The following is a 15,223-nucleotide window of genomic DNA, read 5'->3' on the forward strand; positions in this document are numbered from 1 at the left end:
AAAATTGCCATTTCAGCTCTGGGTTCAGCTGGAAGAGGCGATCACTCTCGAGGGTGTACACAAACTTAGGGGAAGGAGGTACCTGAAGGAGAAGGAACTTTTCCCATCTCCTACTGAAATTAAATAAAGATGGCTCTCACAGCAGGGAAAGATGGACCCAGGGGATTCCCCCAGGCTGAAGTGGTCCTTGGGTCACAAATAGCTTAGGGACCCATGCCAGCCAGGTGCCTGCTGATGGATGATGGAGCATCCACTGGCAGCAAAAGGGTCCTAATGCAGCACTGTCTTTGCAGGGAGGTGACCAGCCCTGCAGCCAGGGGGGGTCGCTATGGGAATCTAGTCACCTGAGAGGTGACCAGCCCTGCAGCCAGAGGGGGTCGCTATGGGAATCCGGTCACGTGGGCAAGCGACTAGCTTTGCAGTCAGAGGGAGTCACTCACTATGAGCACCTGTCCAGAGGGCAATCGGAGACTGGCTACCCACTTGGCCCTGATTCCCAAGGCGGCTGGAGTCAAAGGGACGATGAGGGGGCGTGCCTTAAAGTGGGAGGGGAGGAGAACGGAGTGTAAACCGGGGAGAGAGGAGACAGGGGGCGGGAAGGAAAAGGAGGGGAGGCGGAGGAGGAGGAGCCGAGCCCGCGGCCCCGCCCGGCGGCGCGCTGGTTGGCTGGCCCCCGCGTCCGCCCGCCGCCCGCCCCCTCCTCCCACGCCCCGCCCTCCCCGCGGCGGCTGGCGTCGAGAAAGTACAGTAAAAAGTCCAAGTGCAGCGCTCGGCAAGATGGGAACCGGCTCCTCCAGCTACCGGCCCAAGGCCATCTACTTGGACATCGATGGACGCATTCAGAAGGTAGCCCCCTCCCCAGCCTCCCGCGCCGGGCTGCGAGCGCCCTCCCCGCGCGCCCCTCGCCGTGCCCGCCCGCCGGCAGCTCCTCCCCGGTGACCGCGCGGGGTCGCGGTGGCGGGTGGGGGCCGGCCAGGGGGCGCCGGCGGGGGAGGGGTCCGCGGTCCAGCGCCCGCGCATCCGCGGAGGCGGCTGCGGCCTCCGACAACTTGGGCGGGGGGCGGCGGGGCTCCGCGGGGCAGGTGTCCCCACGCGCGGCCCGGTGGAAAGGGGCGACCGCAAGGGGAGTATTTTTTCCTTTCCTTGGGCAGAGCTTTCTTTGTAACAAATCTGATTAGGCTGAGTTCCGACGTTCCGAGGCTGGCCCATTAAGCCTTTCATTTCCGGTGGAAGGACCCTGGAACAGTCGCCCCAGGAGCCGGTGGGCAGACCCGCGGGACGGACACCCCGGACAGGGGGGGGCGGGGGGTGCCTGGAGCTCGAAGCCCCTGCGGGGGCCTGGCACCGCTTCCTGCCTAGCGGGGAGCAGGTTGGGGTGGGTGTCGCTGGAGGCTGGCACGGCAGGGGCTGTCATCTCCCACCCCTTCGGTTCCCCATCCCAGCAGGTGGGCAGCCCTGAGCCTGGAGGGGGTGACCCGGGCTGCTTCACCTCCTGGGGACTGCAGAGAGACCTGATGACCCTCCGGATGAGCTCTGCATTCAGACCATCTCCTGCTTCTGATTGGCAGAGAGGGACAAAAAGAGCTGGCTTGGAGGACGCTTCCCTAAGCCCCCTCTGAGGTCCTGGGGGGTGGGGGAGAGGAAGGCCACAGTGAGGGAAATGCTCCAGCTGGACACCAGGGAAGCCGTGCATCCGCCACAGCTCACTTTGCTCTTCTCAAGGCGCACCCAGAGCCGGGAAGCAGGAGGAGATGCCCCAGCCGGGCACAGAGCAGGCTCCAGGGCTTGGGTGTCTGGGGTTCTCAGACACCCTCTGCCAGCAGCCTCACTCTCGCCCCATCCCCTGCTTGATCCCAAGAAAGGAGAAGTATGGGCTCCCCTTCCTCCCCCCCGTAGCCCGCTTCATTGGAACCAGATAATGGGGAGCAGGGGCTCTGAAGCGAGGGCAAGTGGTCACCAGGCGCAGGACTCCCCCAGGTCCCCTGGCTTCCAGGACTGGACATCTGTGAGTGCACAGGAATTTAACAGCCTCCCCAGAGGGAGAAAGGGCCCTCCGCTGAGTACTCCCATGCTCCAGCATGGGCACGTGTGCACAGACATGCGCACATGGACACACACGTGTGCACATGCATCCACACACAGTGTGCACATAAAATGTGTCCACACACATACACACAGGCGCACACATGTGCACACACCGCATAGAGACACACAAGCGCACACAGGCAAACATACACACATACACACAAGCACACACAGGCGTGCACCACATATAGACACACATATACACACAGGCAGACATACACACAGGCACACACACAAGCACAAACACACACACATGCACACACACAGGCAAAGATGCACACATACACACAAGCACACACATGCACACACCACATATAGACACACAGGCAAATATACACACAAGCGCACACACACAAGCACAAACACACACACATGCACACACACAGGCAGAGATGCACACATACAAACACACTCATGTACACACACAGGCAAAGACACACACATACACACAAGCACACACAATTTTTCTATCCCAACAGAGGAAAATTATCAAAGCTCGACCCCTTTTATCTTTTGAAAGAGGTGAGATGAGATGCTGTCAGCATCAGAAGTGACAGTTCCCTCCCAAGAATGTCCTGAAGGTTTCCTGGAGAAGTCCAATGGGATGTGGGTGCCAAGTGGAAGACAGGCTTCTGAGGGAGGGGAGCGCTGAGTGGTGGGCTTGACTCGGCTGTCCTTGGGGACATTTTGCTGCTGAGATACTCGAGGTTCTGGTGATCTCCACAAAAGCATCCAGGCAGGCAGTCCTGGGAGACAGTGAGCACCTGTGTTCAGGAGCGGCCAGATCTGATATGGAGTGCCAACTCCACCGCTTTCTGTTATCCTGGACACCTAACCCTGAGCTCTCCTGAGCTGGCCTCCAGGCCAGTAAGGTGGGACAAGAGCATTGTCTTTGTAGACTGTTGTGAACAGTGAAGGAGGCCATGTAGACTGAGTGCCTGGAACCCTCTGGAACACAGCAGGTGTGATGTTCTCTGTGGTTGGTCCATGCCCTTTGATACAAATGAGAGGAGGCAGACCGTGGTCCTCAGACCTCAGCCATCACTTTCACTGCTGCTTGACCTTGCTCTGTGTCCTCTGCCTTTGCCGCTGGTGCTAGGGGACTGGGGGGGGAGGGCTCCTGGCTGCACCTTTAGCCCTGGGGAGAGCTGGATCATCTGGGGTTCCAAGGGTGTGCTAGAAGTCCTAACCCCCAGCCTACCTCACACTGACACCCAGCAGCTCAGTTGGGACTTTAAATCCTGGGCTGAGAGCTCCTACAGAAACGTTTTCAGTGGCCGCGGTTTCTTAAAGTCCCAGGCGCTGGATTAATTCCCAAAGTTCCCGGCATGCCGTTGTGCTCTGTCTTCCTTTCATCCATCCCTTCTCCTCTCTGGGGAAGTCACTCTTGAGGGGAGAGCCTGGGGAGGCGAGGGGGTGGGGGGTGGGGGGGTGGGGAGGTGGGGACCGTCGGCCCTCGGCGGCTCCCACGTTGTTTCTGCACTCCGTCCCTCCAGTTCTCCGGCTTCTGGTCCTTCCTGTTCCCCCCAGGGAGGGCCCAAAAGGGGAGAAAGAAGGTAACATTCAGAGCAGCGGCTTCTCGGACAGTATCTGCTCCAGCACGGCCTGGGGGGCAGATCTAAAGTTGTCCGAAGGGATGGCCTGCCAGCGTCCCCTCTGAGGATGTACCCTAGGGATAATGCTGTAGGTGTTCCAGATTCTTAGAGAAACTGGTGGCTCCCTGGTGACTGGCTCCCTGCTTCCTTGGTATGAAGGAGACTCGAGCACACAGGTCACATCACCCCCCCAGGTACTCAGTGCGGGGCCGCCACAGGGGTCTGGGGTTCCCTTGAAGGATCCATATTCCATCTGCGGGCTTTTCCTGCAGAGGCTGTGCATAGGTGGCTTGGGGGCGGGGTGGGCAGACGGGGCTAATCTTCCCGGGTCTGGGTCCTTCCTGGGTCTACCCAGAAGTGGCCTCCAAGGGGACGAAGAGGCATGCAGGGAGCCAGTCCCTCCTCGGGGCCTCCACTTCCAGCCTCTCAGATCTGGATTAGTTCCCTAACCTCCCTCAGTCACGTTTCTCCACTGCCGCGTGGGGATGCTCGTCGTCCTGCTTGTTGCAGGAATCAGAGTGGACAGGGCAAATCACTCAGTTATCCCAAGTGTTCACTGAGCAGCTGCTCCTTGCTGAGGGCTGGGGTCCAGGGTGAATGGGGCATTCATGGCGCTCAGTGAGACCCACCAAGCCATGGCCCCTTTGCATACCCTCCCCCATCCTGCTCCCCCCGGGAGGGACAGACTGAACTGCTGCTGTTGCAGGGCGCCCGGTGAGGGACGGGACACAGCAGGACCCAGCTTGTGGAATGGGCTGATGCTGGCTACGTGTGGGTTTCCATGAAGAGGCTTCCTTCCTTAGGGAAGACCAGCCTGGTTGGGAAGGGGCCCTTTTCCCAGGCCAGGCAGCCTCAGGAGGACCCGGCCTGCGACTGCTGAAAGGCCAGGGCGGCAACCTCGCGCAGCCAGCTGCATCTCCACACACCCGTCCATGTCTCCTGGTCCGCCACTTGTCGGGGGCACAGGTGGGACCTGGTACCACTCGGCACCAGCTGAAGGTGGAGGGAATGGGAGCCGGGAACCCTCCTGTCAGGACTCCCCTCTGGAGCTGATGCATCTTACCCCCACCCAGAGGGCTTGCTGTTTCTCTCCAAGGTTTCCCCCACCTCAGAATCTGCTCCTTTCTCCCACCCGCCTCCAGAGGAGGGTTGGGCTTGGCTGGGTTGCTTGGGGCAAGACAGATGATGCCACTGGCATCAGGGAGCTTGAGAGACTCCTGCCTGGTGGCACGTCTGGGTGTGGGTTTGCCCACCTTCTGAGGGAGGCCGAGTGAGGCCTTTGTGGGATCCCTGGCCCTGGGCTTGGGCTTAGTGAGAAGCCTTGTCTGGGCAAGAGCAGTCATTCTGGGGACCATCATAAGTGGCGCTGAAAGGGATCTATTGGTGCATTGCCTGTCTAGCGATGTCCCCCCACCCCACCACCGCCACAGGAGAGCCCCTCACCAGGTGCTCTCAGCCGCTCTGAGCTGCATCCCCACCTCGCTCTATAGCTGGAATCCAGGTCTCAATGGGCATCGGCCGCTTGAGTTCTGCTTGGTTGTTTCTGCCCTGAAACAATGGAACAAATGAGAAAAACCTGGAAGGAAGAGCAGACAGAGCCCTGGGAAGTTGTTGAAATGTCAGCAGAAGGCTGTTCCCAGTTCCCGACGGTTGGTTGTGGTTGGGTCCCCCCACCTCCGTACTGGGACTGCTCCCCCTCTTGCCCCTGGAGCTAAGCCCTCCTCTGCCGAGGCTCCTCTCCATGTGGTGCCTTCCTCTCAACCTGGCTCTGTTGCCACTTGGGGCCCCGGGCCCTGCCCTGGATTCCTCGGGAGCCAACAGTTAGCCCCTGTGGACCTTCAGGGCCAGGCCGCCATCCCCTCCCCAGCGACTTCCCTGGGGCTCAGGCCCTCCTCCCTGCTCTGGGGGGCCTGGCTCTGCCTGCCCTGCTACAGGCTCTCCATGTACCCCGTCCTGCTCCAGCCCTGCTCCCTCCAAGGACGTCAGCCTCGCCGGCCTTTGGCACAGACACAGGCTTTGGCCTTTCAGGCTGGCTGCTCATCTTCAGGGCAGTCCTGTCCTCTGTTTGTTGAAGGGTGCCCCTGCCACAGTCTTGTCCAGTGTGGTCAGCGTGGCGAGGCCTGGAGTCCTTCCCTGGCTCATGAAATGTCTCCCCTCCTGGGATGTCTGTCCAGCCACCTGGCCAAGCCCAGTGGAGGGTCCCTTTCAACCTCAGACGTTTGCTTGGCTCGCCTCTCACTCAGACCCTCCCTTCCCTGCCCATCGTCAGGGTCTTGGCTCATCTGTGCAGGGATCGTCTGAAAAACCCTCCATAGTTCTCTGGGCTTTGCTGCTGTCTGGGTCCTCACATAACCACCAGGTGGATGGCGGCTCCCCTTGGTCGTCCTCCAAAGGAAGTCCCAGCAAAGTCATTTCAGTTCAGTTCAGTCGCTCAGTCGTGTCCGACTCTTTGCAACCCCATGCAGCACGCCCGGCCTCCATGTCCATCACCAGCTCCCGGAGTTCACTCAGACTCACGTCCATTGAGTCAGTGATGCCATCCAGCCATCTCATCCTCTGTCGTCCCCTTCTCCTCCTGCCCACAATCCCTCCCAGCATCAGAGTCTTTTCCAATGAGTCAACTCTTCGCATGAGGTGGCCAAAGTACTGGAGTTTCAGCTTTAGCATCATTCCTTCCAAAGAAATCTCAGGGCTGATCTCCTTCAGAATGGATTGGTTGGATCTCCTTGCAGCCCAAGGACTCTCAAGAGTCTTCTCCAACAACACAGTTCAAAAGCATCAATTCTTCAGCTCTCAGCCTTCTCCACAGTCCAATTCTCACATCCATACATGACCACAGGAAAAACCATAGCCTTGACTAGATGGACCTTTGTTGGCAAAGTCATTTATCTTCCTTTAAATGTTCATCATGTAAGAGCTTTAAAAGGATATTTTGAAATGGTAACACAAGCTATGGAGAAGGCAATGGCACTCCACTCCAGTACTCTTGCCTGGAAAATCCCATGGATGGAGGAGCCTGGTAGGCTGCAGTCCATGGGGTCGCTGAGAGTTGGACACGACTCAGTGACTTCACTTTCACTTTTCACTTTTGTGCATTGGAGAAGGAAATGGCAACCCACTCCAGTGTTCTTGCCTGGAGAATCCCAGGGACAGCAGAGCCTGGTGGGCTGCCGTCTATGGGGTCGCACAGAGTCGGACACGACTGGCGCGACTCAGCAGCAGCAGCAGCAGCAGCCACACAAGCTAATTGCAGCCAAGGAAGCTGGAGAAAGGGGGTCATTCCACACCCTCTGGGGGTTTCAGTGTAAATGGGGGCAGCCCCAGTCATCATGGGGCAGAGACCCTGCCCCTCGCCCGCAATGACCCTGTCTCCAGCTGGGCTGTGAACGTCTCCATTTTCAGTCTCTCTTCACCACATAGATCAGCCGCTAGGGTGCAGCCACCTGACTCCAGAGGGAACATACCCGTGCTCCCCAGTATGGCCTCTCAGGCGCAGGGTCTCATGCGTTCTAGCCCGAGGCCACAGGGAACCCAGGAGGCTGCAGATCTCCCTCCTTCCCACGGGCTATGGTTGGAGGCCTCTTAAGCCAGACACTTCCTGACACCTGGAGGCCCTGGGAGGGGGTTGGCCGGGGGCCCGAACCCCACTAATGCCATTGGGGTTGACGGATAATGATGTGGAGACCTTGTAGGCTGAGTGCAGGGGGCAGGGCTGCTCTCCGCAGTCACCTACGTGGTGGGCGGAGGCCCTGGTGCTGGACACAGCATCTCAGTGCCCAGCTCTGCCAGGGGAAGCCCCCAGGGAGGTCACCTTCTCCTTGATGAGGTGGGTGTGATGCTGGAGCCCCGCCCCCCATGGGGTGATGCAGATGGCTCTGAACACCACCCACATGGAGCCCAGGGCAGAGCTGGCCCCCTGCAGAGGCTCAGTGAGTGCATCTTGTCCCCTGGCCCCCCTCCCTGTGCCCGGGACCTATCCCCTCGGAGACCCTGGAAGGAGCCTGGCAGTGCCTCGGTGTCAGTTCCGTATCTGTGAGCCCACTACGACAGATAATCTCAAAGAGGGGGCAGTGCCAAGGCCCTGAGGCCCCGGGGCCCACTGCCCAGGCAGCTCCTTCTCCAGCCTGGCAGAGGCGATGCCTATTGGCAGCAGGGCTACCTCATGCCCTGAGCGAAGGCACCAGTGGTCTCGCCAGAGCCCTTGTGGGCTGAGGGGCTGCTTGGCCTCAGAAACATGCAGAATACAGCCCCGGGCATCAGGGAAGAGGAGCACAGGCAGAGCGCCCTGTCAGAACCAACGTGCAGATAAGAGGTGAAAGGGATGCCTCCAGGATGCTGAGCCCTGTGCCAGCCATGGGGGCCCAGACACCAGCCCGGCTATGGGCAGCGGGAGCTGAGTGGACAGGTAGCCTCGAGTCACTACAGGCTGGGACCCTGCACCTCTGTCCTGGGTTTACTGTCTATGATTCGCAGGCTGCACTCCTGGGGCCTGGGGGGGTGGGTGGACTTTGGCAAGAAGGTCTAAGAGGGTCCCCAGAGGACTCAGAGGGACCTTAGGTGTCCTTGTGACAAGTAGCCCAGTCCCACCCCACTGAAGGATTTCTCCATGCTCTGTCTCCACCCCTCCCCACTCGGGACAGACAGGCCATGAGATGGAAGAGGGGCCCCACAGCCCTTGCCTGGGTGGGACAGAAGCCTGGGCTCCAGGCGGGGATGGCTCACAGCCAATGGAAGGGGCACGTCAGTGGCCCAGCTCGAAAGGCGTTGACATGGAGCCTCTTGCTCGGCTCACCGGGCTGTTTCCTCATGCTTTTGTGGCTATTTGCATTTCCAGGGTTGTGAGTCTTTCTGTGAAAAGTGTATTCTAAGACCATGCACACCTGAAGATACAGCTGCAGGAGTCTAAAAAGTGCCTGCATGTCTCCCTGGGCACCGGTTTACAGCTGCGCTGTGGGTCACTGCACAGTGCGTTCAGCTGCCTTGGAGATGGCACCGAGCATTTTCAGTCTCAGAAAAGTAATGTCTGCCGTCGATGGTGTGGTCGCGTGCCTTGGCCCTGCTCCTGCCTGCCTGTCCCCTGCACCGGCTCCACCACCTCTGCCAGGTGCCACATCTCCTTCTTGATTCCCGGAGCTCTTCACCCAGTGGGAACTTTTGCCCAAACAGAAACTTTCAGCACCTGACTCTGTCTGTTGGTGCTCAGTTGCCAAGTCCTGCCTGACTCTTTGTGACCCCATGGATTGCAGCACGCCAGGCTTCCCTGTGCATCCCCAACTCGCAGAGCTTGCTCAAACTCATGTCCATTGAGTTGGTGATGCCATCCAACCATCTCATCCCCTGTCACCCTCTTCTCCTGCCCTCAATCTTTCCCAGCATCGGGGTCTTTTCCGGTGAGTCAGCTCTTAGCATCAGGTGGCCAAAGTATTGGAGCTTCACCTTCAGCAGCCGACCTTCCAATGAATGTTCGCAGTTGATTTCCTTTAGGATTGACTGGTTTGATCTCCTTGCAGTTCAAGGGCCTCTCAAGAGTCTTCTCCAACACCAGAGTTTGAAAGCATCAGTTCTTCAGCGCTCAGCCGTCTTTATGGTCCAACTCTCACATCCATATATGACTACTGGAAAAACCATAGCTTTGACTGTATAGACCTTTGTCGGAAGAGTGATGTGTCTGCTTTTTAACTCAGTCTAGACACGATTAAAGAAGACCCTGAATGTTCTGTTCATTTGGGTTCAGATTCCCTGCCTAATACTTTTTTTTAATTTTTAAAAATTGTAGTAAAATACGCATAACATACAATGTTACCATCTTCACCATTTTACGTGTACTGTTCAGAGGCGTTAATTCATTCGCGCTGTTGTGCAACCATCCCCACCATCCATCTCCAGAACTTCCGCATTTCCCCAAATGAAACTCTGTCCCCACTAAACACTGCCTTTCTGTCCCTGTCCACAGACCCTGGCACCAGTGGCTCTGTCTACTGTCTCTGTAAATCTGACTTCTCTGGGGACCCCCTGTAGAGGCGGGGGTGTCATATAGTATTTGTCCTTTCATGGCTGGCTTCTTTCCCTGCGCATCACATCCTTGAGGCTAATCCAAGTTGTGGCAGGTGTCAGAATGCCCTTCCTCTTTAAGGCTGAGTCAGATTGCCCTGTGGGGATGGACCACATCTTGCTGACCCATTTATTCATCAGTGAATCTGCCTGCTATCTTGTAAACCTGAATCATTTCCCCTCTTCTCTCCTCAGTTTGCAAAGAGTAGGTCTGTTGCAGTGGTGCATTATTGTGTCTTCTGGAAAACGTTGTGTTCCCAGAGTCCTCCCGTTTTCCAGACCTGGTTGTGTTCATCTCGGGCGGGTGTTTGCAGCGTGGTCCATGAAGTGTGATGTATTGCAGGCGGGGATGAGAGTAAACTGTTCAGGGAAGACAGATGCTTTTCCGATTGCGATTACACTCAGTCCGTTTACCGGCAGCATGACATCAGCGTCAAGAGCATCAATTCAGGGAGGGGTGCAGTTTGTGTGCGTTTGTACCTGTGAGTGTGCAGGCAGGTTATGTGCCTCAGTGTCTTCATCTGTGTGCTGGGGGGAAGCAAGCGTCCACCTTGAAGGGTGGCTGTGATGAAATTCAAGTGTGTATGCCCTGTGCTGAAATGGGGTGGCTCATGGTATGTGCTCTGTAAGGTCACGTGGTTTTTATTTTTATTCATCTGTGTCACGGATTTGAGTTGCCAGATCTCTGTGTCTTGTTGGGGGAGCCTTCCCGAGACCCCTGGCCTTGTGTGTCTCCCCATCGTTCCAGGCCCAGGGCCGTGTCCAGGCATGCCCCGTGGAACGAAGGGCCGGGCCAGCCCCACGGGTGCGTCCCGCTCAAAGACACTGGTGACTGTGTTCCCCAGATTGGCCCCCAGGCCACACTCCTTCCCCCATTCTTTCCAGGAAAGACGAGACCGGGAACGCCTTTCATTTATCCTCCGACTGTTTGAGGCGGCGCTCTGTGGGGACTGCAGTGAGGAGGGAGGGTGGGAAGAGGGGACATGACCCCCCAGTGCAGGCTCTCGGCTTGGATGCACCGGGACCACCAGCCCGGGTAGTGACGCGGGGCAGCCTGCGTGTCTGCACACGCTCCAGCTGCATTAGCGTTTCTAGGCCTCTGGTTCATTTATTCTGCTGGAAGGAGTTGTAGAGATACTCACAAACACTTAACAGTAATTTTCTAGGCGGAAGAAGCCTTTTTGTGGAAGTGAGCCGTGTGTGGAGCATGCTTGGCCAGTCACTGGCCCCTGTAGCCTGGGGGAACTCGCTGTCTTCCTTTGTCCACTAACTATACCCCCAAACCCAGGCCCTCCGCCCCTCGAGTGCAGCCTGGGAGAGCTGCCTGGTCCTATGGGTGTTCGGGGTAGGGGAGCTTCAGGGAGACAAAGTCAGAGCCCACCCGTGGATGGTGGGAGTTAGGACCATTTGTCACAGGCAGATCCTCCTCAGTTTAGCCCAGAGAGAACACAGCCGCAAGGCAAGCGGCCACCACCCTCCCATCACCATGCCCAGCCCCGCAGGCTCCGGGTACCCGGCTGCTGTCCAGGGGACTCAGGCATCCCTGAGGCCAGCTGCACATCATATTGATTCATTCTGTAAGCAGAACAGTTAGCGGAACCCAGTGACTCAGGCTGCCTTTATCCTCACAGCTTCTGCCTTGGGGAGTTTTTGTTGTTGTTTTTAGTTTCACAGCGTTACAAATCACAGAAAAAGAGGCCATGCATTTGACACGATCATCTAGAGATCTTCAGCAATCTCTCCACCTGCAGTTTACATTTGCAAAAGCAGCTCACGCTGAGTGCCGTTCCTTGTTACGTAAAGGCTGACTGTCAGCCGCAGCAGCCGGGTGTGGCTGGTGGCTTGTCTGGAGCCTGTCTGTTGCACGCCCCAGTTCCAGAGTGCTTTGGGGAGCAGCCCCCAAGATGTTTTTGCTCAGAGTTGTGTTATGTAAGCTTCACAGGGGGAAAAGTTGAGATATGGGCAGTGCTTAAAGACTCAAAATTAATGGTCATACATACTCTAAAAAAAAATCTCTCAATGAAGCTTCTTATGTAAGCCTCAAATGTCTTACCGTCGCTGTTAATAACAGAAAAATCGAAAGCTGGGAGCAAATACAAGGAGCACTGAAACGTGTGACTCCAGGGATGGCCCAGGATGCCCCCTGGAGCCACGAGGATGTGCAGCCGTGGCCCAGCATGCATGGGAGGCCGATTCTGCATGTGGCGTTTTGAAGGCTGAGCCACAAAGAGCAGAGATGAGAGATGGCATCTGTGCCCTCTGGGCAGAGACGCACAGAATGTTCCAAGGAATGAGGGTGTGGAGGGCACTTCTGGTGGCCAAGTTATAATGGGGAAACGTGTAGAAGCAGTGAATTCCCTCCAGGAATGTTTCTTGAAGCAGCGCTGGTGGCACTGATGGAAAAGGTGGATGAGACGGGTCACAGCCTCGGGGAGTGGAGAGCACACACCTGTGCAGGTGACGCCTGGGTGGCGGAGGAGCAGCAGCCTTGTGGGTGGGTGGAGGCCGAGGGCGGCCCTTCTCAGCGCGAGACTCAGGTGCCCATCCCAGGCGCCTAGGGTGTTAAGCTCTGATCATCGGGATCCGAGTCTGTGGGCTTCGGTAAACAAGTCTGGAGGGTGTGGGCTTCATGAACTGCCAGACGCAGCTGATGTTCTGAACTACGGACATGTTGAGACTTCCTTCCACCTGACCCCTGCTCCCTGCGCCCCCATATTCCCCCCCCCCCGGAACGTGACGGAGTGTGGAGCTCCACACCCTGGTTTTCCCGACTCATCTTATGCCCAGTCGCTCTCCTTCCAGTCCCTTCCCCGAAGCCCAGGGCCTCTCTTGGGATGGAGGACCCTGGGTCTCTCGTGTTGGTGCTGTAGCCGGGGCCCTCTCTGGGTCTGGGGTCTCTGACTCCGTCTCCAGCCCTGCGGTGACCCCTCCAGCTCCCACCCTCCTCTGCAACACCAGGCTTGGCTTCTGGAAGGAGCCATGGGGGTATCAGCTTTCAACCAAGTGCCGTGAGCCCCAGGCATTAGACTTTAGGAGCAGTGTACCCAAGAGGAACTGTTTGGCTCGGTGCAGAGGCTGCTCGGGTCACACGGCCTCCACATGCTGGTTGACATGGGTGCCGTGCAACCTGGGACAATGTGGGTCTCAGTGTGGCCCGGGAGACACTGCCCGGCCAGTGTTTCCTCGAGGACAAGCACCCCTGAAAGTTCAGCAGCACCGAGCAGAAACCCTGATCTTTGGAGGCACTTATAGCACCTGTAGGGGGGCCCTTTGGGGTTTTCTCTGGGTGGTGGACACTGGCCTCTGGCTGGATAAGAAGCTGGACAGTGGGGTTGGAGGCTACCATTGCCCATGCCCAGAGACGTTTGTTTTCTCGCACGAAAACTAGTTTTTCTTTTTCTTTCTTTTTATTTTGTATTGGAGGCTAGCTGATTAACAATGTTGTGATAGTTTCAGGTGAACAGCCAAGGGACTCAGTCATACACATACATGTATCCATTTTCCTCCCCACTCCCCTCCCATCCAGGTGGCACATAACGTTGCATGCTCAATTTTTCTAATGAAATTTCAAACAATAAAAAGAAAAGGAAATACAGCAGGGGATGGAGGGAAGAAGGAAGGCCTCTCTCCACTGCACTTGGAAGCTCGTCGGCTCCCCCATGCCCCACGGCCAGCTGTGTTCAGCAGCCTGCCTTCCCCGCCTCCCATCTCGATGTGATCACCGTTGCTCACCAGGGTGTCTGTGTGATGGCCCAGGTTCCTCTGGCCAGTTCCTGTCCGCCCACGTTGTCACCTCATCTTGCCTTGTTCCTGTGGGTTCCCAATGTTTTGGTGAGTTGTGTCAAAAGATCGGCCATATTCTGACCGCACCCGCCCCCCCAACAACCTGTGAATGGACTATGTTTGGAAATAGGTTATTTGCTGATGTAAGCAAGATGAGATGAGATGGGGCTGGACTTGACTGTCCTTGAAGAAGAGGGAGGTGTGCCTGTTCAGAGAACAGATGGTGGAGGCAAAGCCTGGGCTGATGCGTCCACAAGCCAAGGAGCCCCGGGGGTGCTGGCCACTGTCCAAACTGCAGAGAGAGAGCATGGATCCTCCCTGAGAGTTTTCAGAAGGACCCAAACCCACCGCCACCTCTATTGCAGACTTCAGCCTCCAGAGCTGAGGATGAACTTCTGTGGGTTTAAGCTGCCCTTTTGTGGTATCTTGTTATTGGGTTGACCAAAGATTTCCTCCTGGTTTTTCACATCATTGTACAAAAAAACCCAAAAGATCTTGGCCAATGAATACAACAGCCCCAGGAAACTCATACAGTTGCCTAATTTTAACTTAATTACCTCCTTAAAGACTTTTCTCCGAATACAGCCCAGAAAGCCTGGACCCTTCTCTGGAAAAGGCTGAAAGGCACAGCTTCCCTAGACACCCCAGATCCCCGGATCCCCAATTCATTCCTGCCAGGAAGTGATGATGGAACCGGATGCCTGCTTCCCATGTCTGCTGAGGTCTGACCTGAGCTGGAGGGAGGGGTCCTTCCCGCCTTCTGGTCCTAGGTCTCATTTTCACATGGTTTCTTCTTGTCTTTTGCCCTTGCCCAACCCCCGCGTTCTTCATCTGCTTTGAGACAGGGTGGGAGAGACTGAGTGTTGGGACCAGGCTCCTCGTGGATGGTCCCCAGGGCCCCAGGTCCTCCCCGGCACCTTCCCTTTTGCACTCTTCCCTGCCCTGGGACACCTAGGAGCCCTGAGCCTGGAGTGGATCCCCGGGACCACATTCAGAGTTCTGCTGCAGCAGAGCACTGGGCTCTGAGTCACGAGCTGCCTCTCACTGGGGTTAGAGCTCGAGAAGGAGAGCAGATTCGAAACCTTGGGAAACGTCCTCACCTCCAGCCCTGTCTCAGCACATTTCTTATTCTTTTAGTTCGTCGCTTTCTGCATTTTCAGTCGCCTGTGATCCATTATTTATAACAATGAAGACACCAGAAGTGAAAAAAAAAACAGAGTAACCCAGAGAGATGGCAAGAGTGCTGAGTGGCTCAGCCGTGACAAATGGGTTTCATGGGGAGAAGGCGGCTGCCGACTGGGTGGGAAATGGGCCCTGAGATCCCACTGAGCCCGAGGAGGCGGGGGTTTATAGCGTCTGGATGGCTGAGTCCTGCTGGTGAACATCCCTAACCAGGACGGAAGTCCTCCAACTGGGCACTGTTCCCTCCAGCCTCTCCACCTCCCTGCCCCACACCCACAGCAGCTCTTACGGAAGCAGGGGAAATCACAGCCTTTGACCCTCCAAGCCATCAGTGTCTTCTCTCTTCAACCTGTCCTTCCCTGGTCCAGTCCTGAAGCTTTATCCCAGTCCTGTATGCACTCCACACTTCACATAGCATCAAGGACTCCTCACTGTTGTTCAATCGCTCAGTCATGTCCCACTCTTTGCAACCCCATGGACTACAGCACACCAGCGTTCCCTGTCCTTCACCGTCTCCTGGAGTTTGC

General features: G+C 56.9%; 1 protein-coding gene across 2 annotated transcripts in view; it reads left to right on the top strand.

Moving 5' to 3' along the window:
• The first annotated feature begins 400 nt into the window (after positions 1-400).
• The window catches only part of PDE9A (phosphodiesterase 9A), a 106,928-nt gene continuing 92,105 nt past the window's right edge, over positions 401-15,223 (top strand). The window contains exon 1 of one of the 2 annotated variants that reach the window (XM_069581692.1): positions 401-846. In XM_069581692.1, the coding sequence (XP_069437793.1) occupies positions 442-846 (405 nt within the window). In that variant the 5' untranslated portion in view covers positions 401-441. The remainder of the gene's footprint in view (positions 847-15,223) is intronic. The other variant, XM_069581701.1, reaches the window with a different exon arrangement.

Source organism: Ovis canadensis, chromosome 1, assembly GCF_042477335.2.
Source record: "Ovis canadensis isolate MfBH-ARS-UI-01 breed Bighorn chromosome 1, ARS-UI_OviCan_v2, whole genome shotgun sequence".
Lineage (NCBI taxonomy): Eukaryota > Metazoa > Chordata > Mammalia > Artiodactyla > Bovidae > Ovis > Ovis canadensis.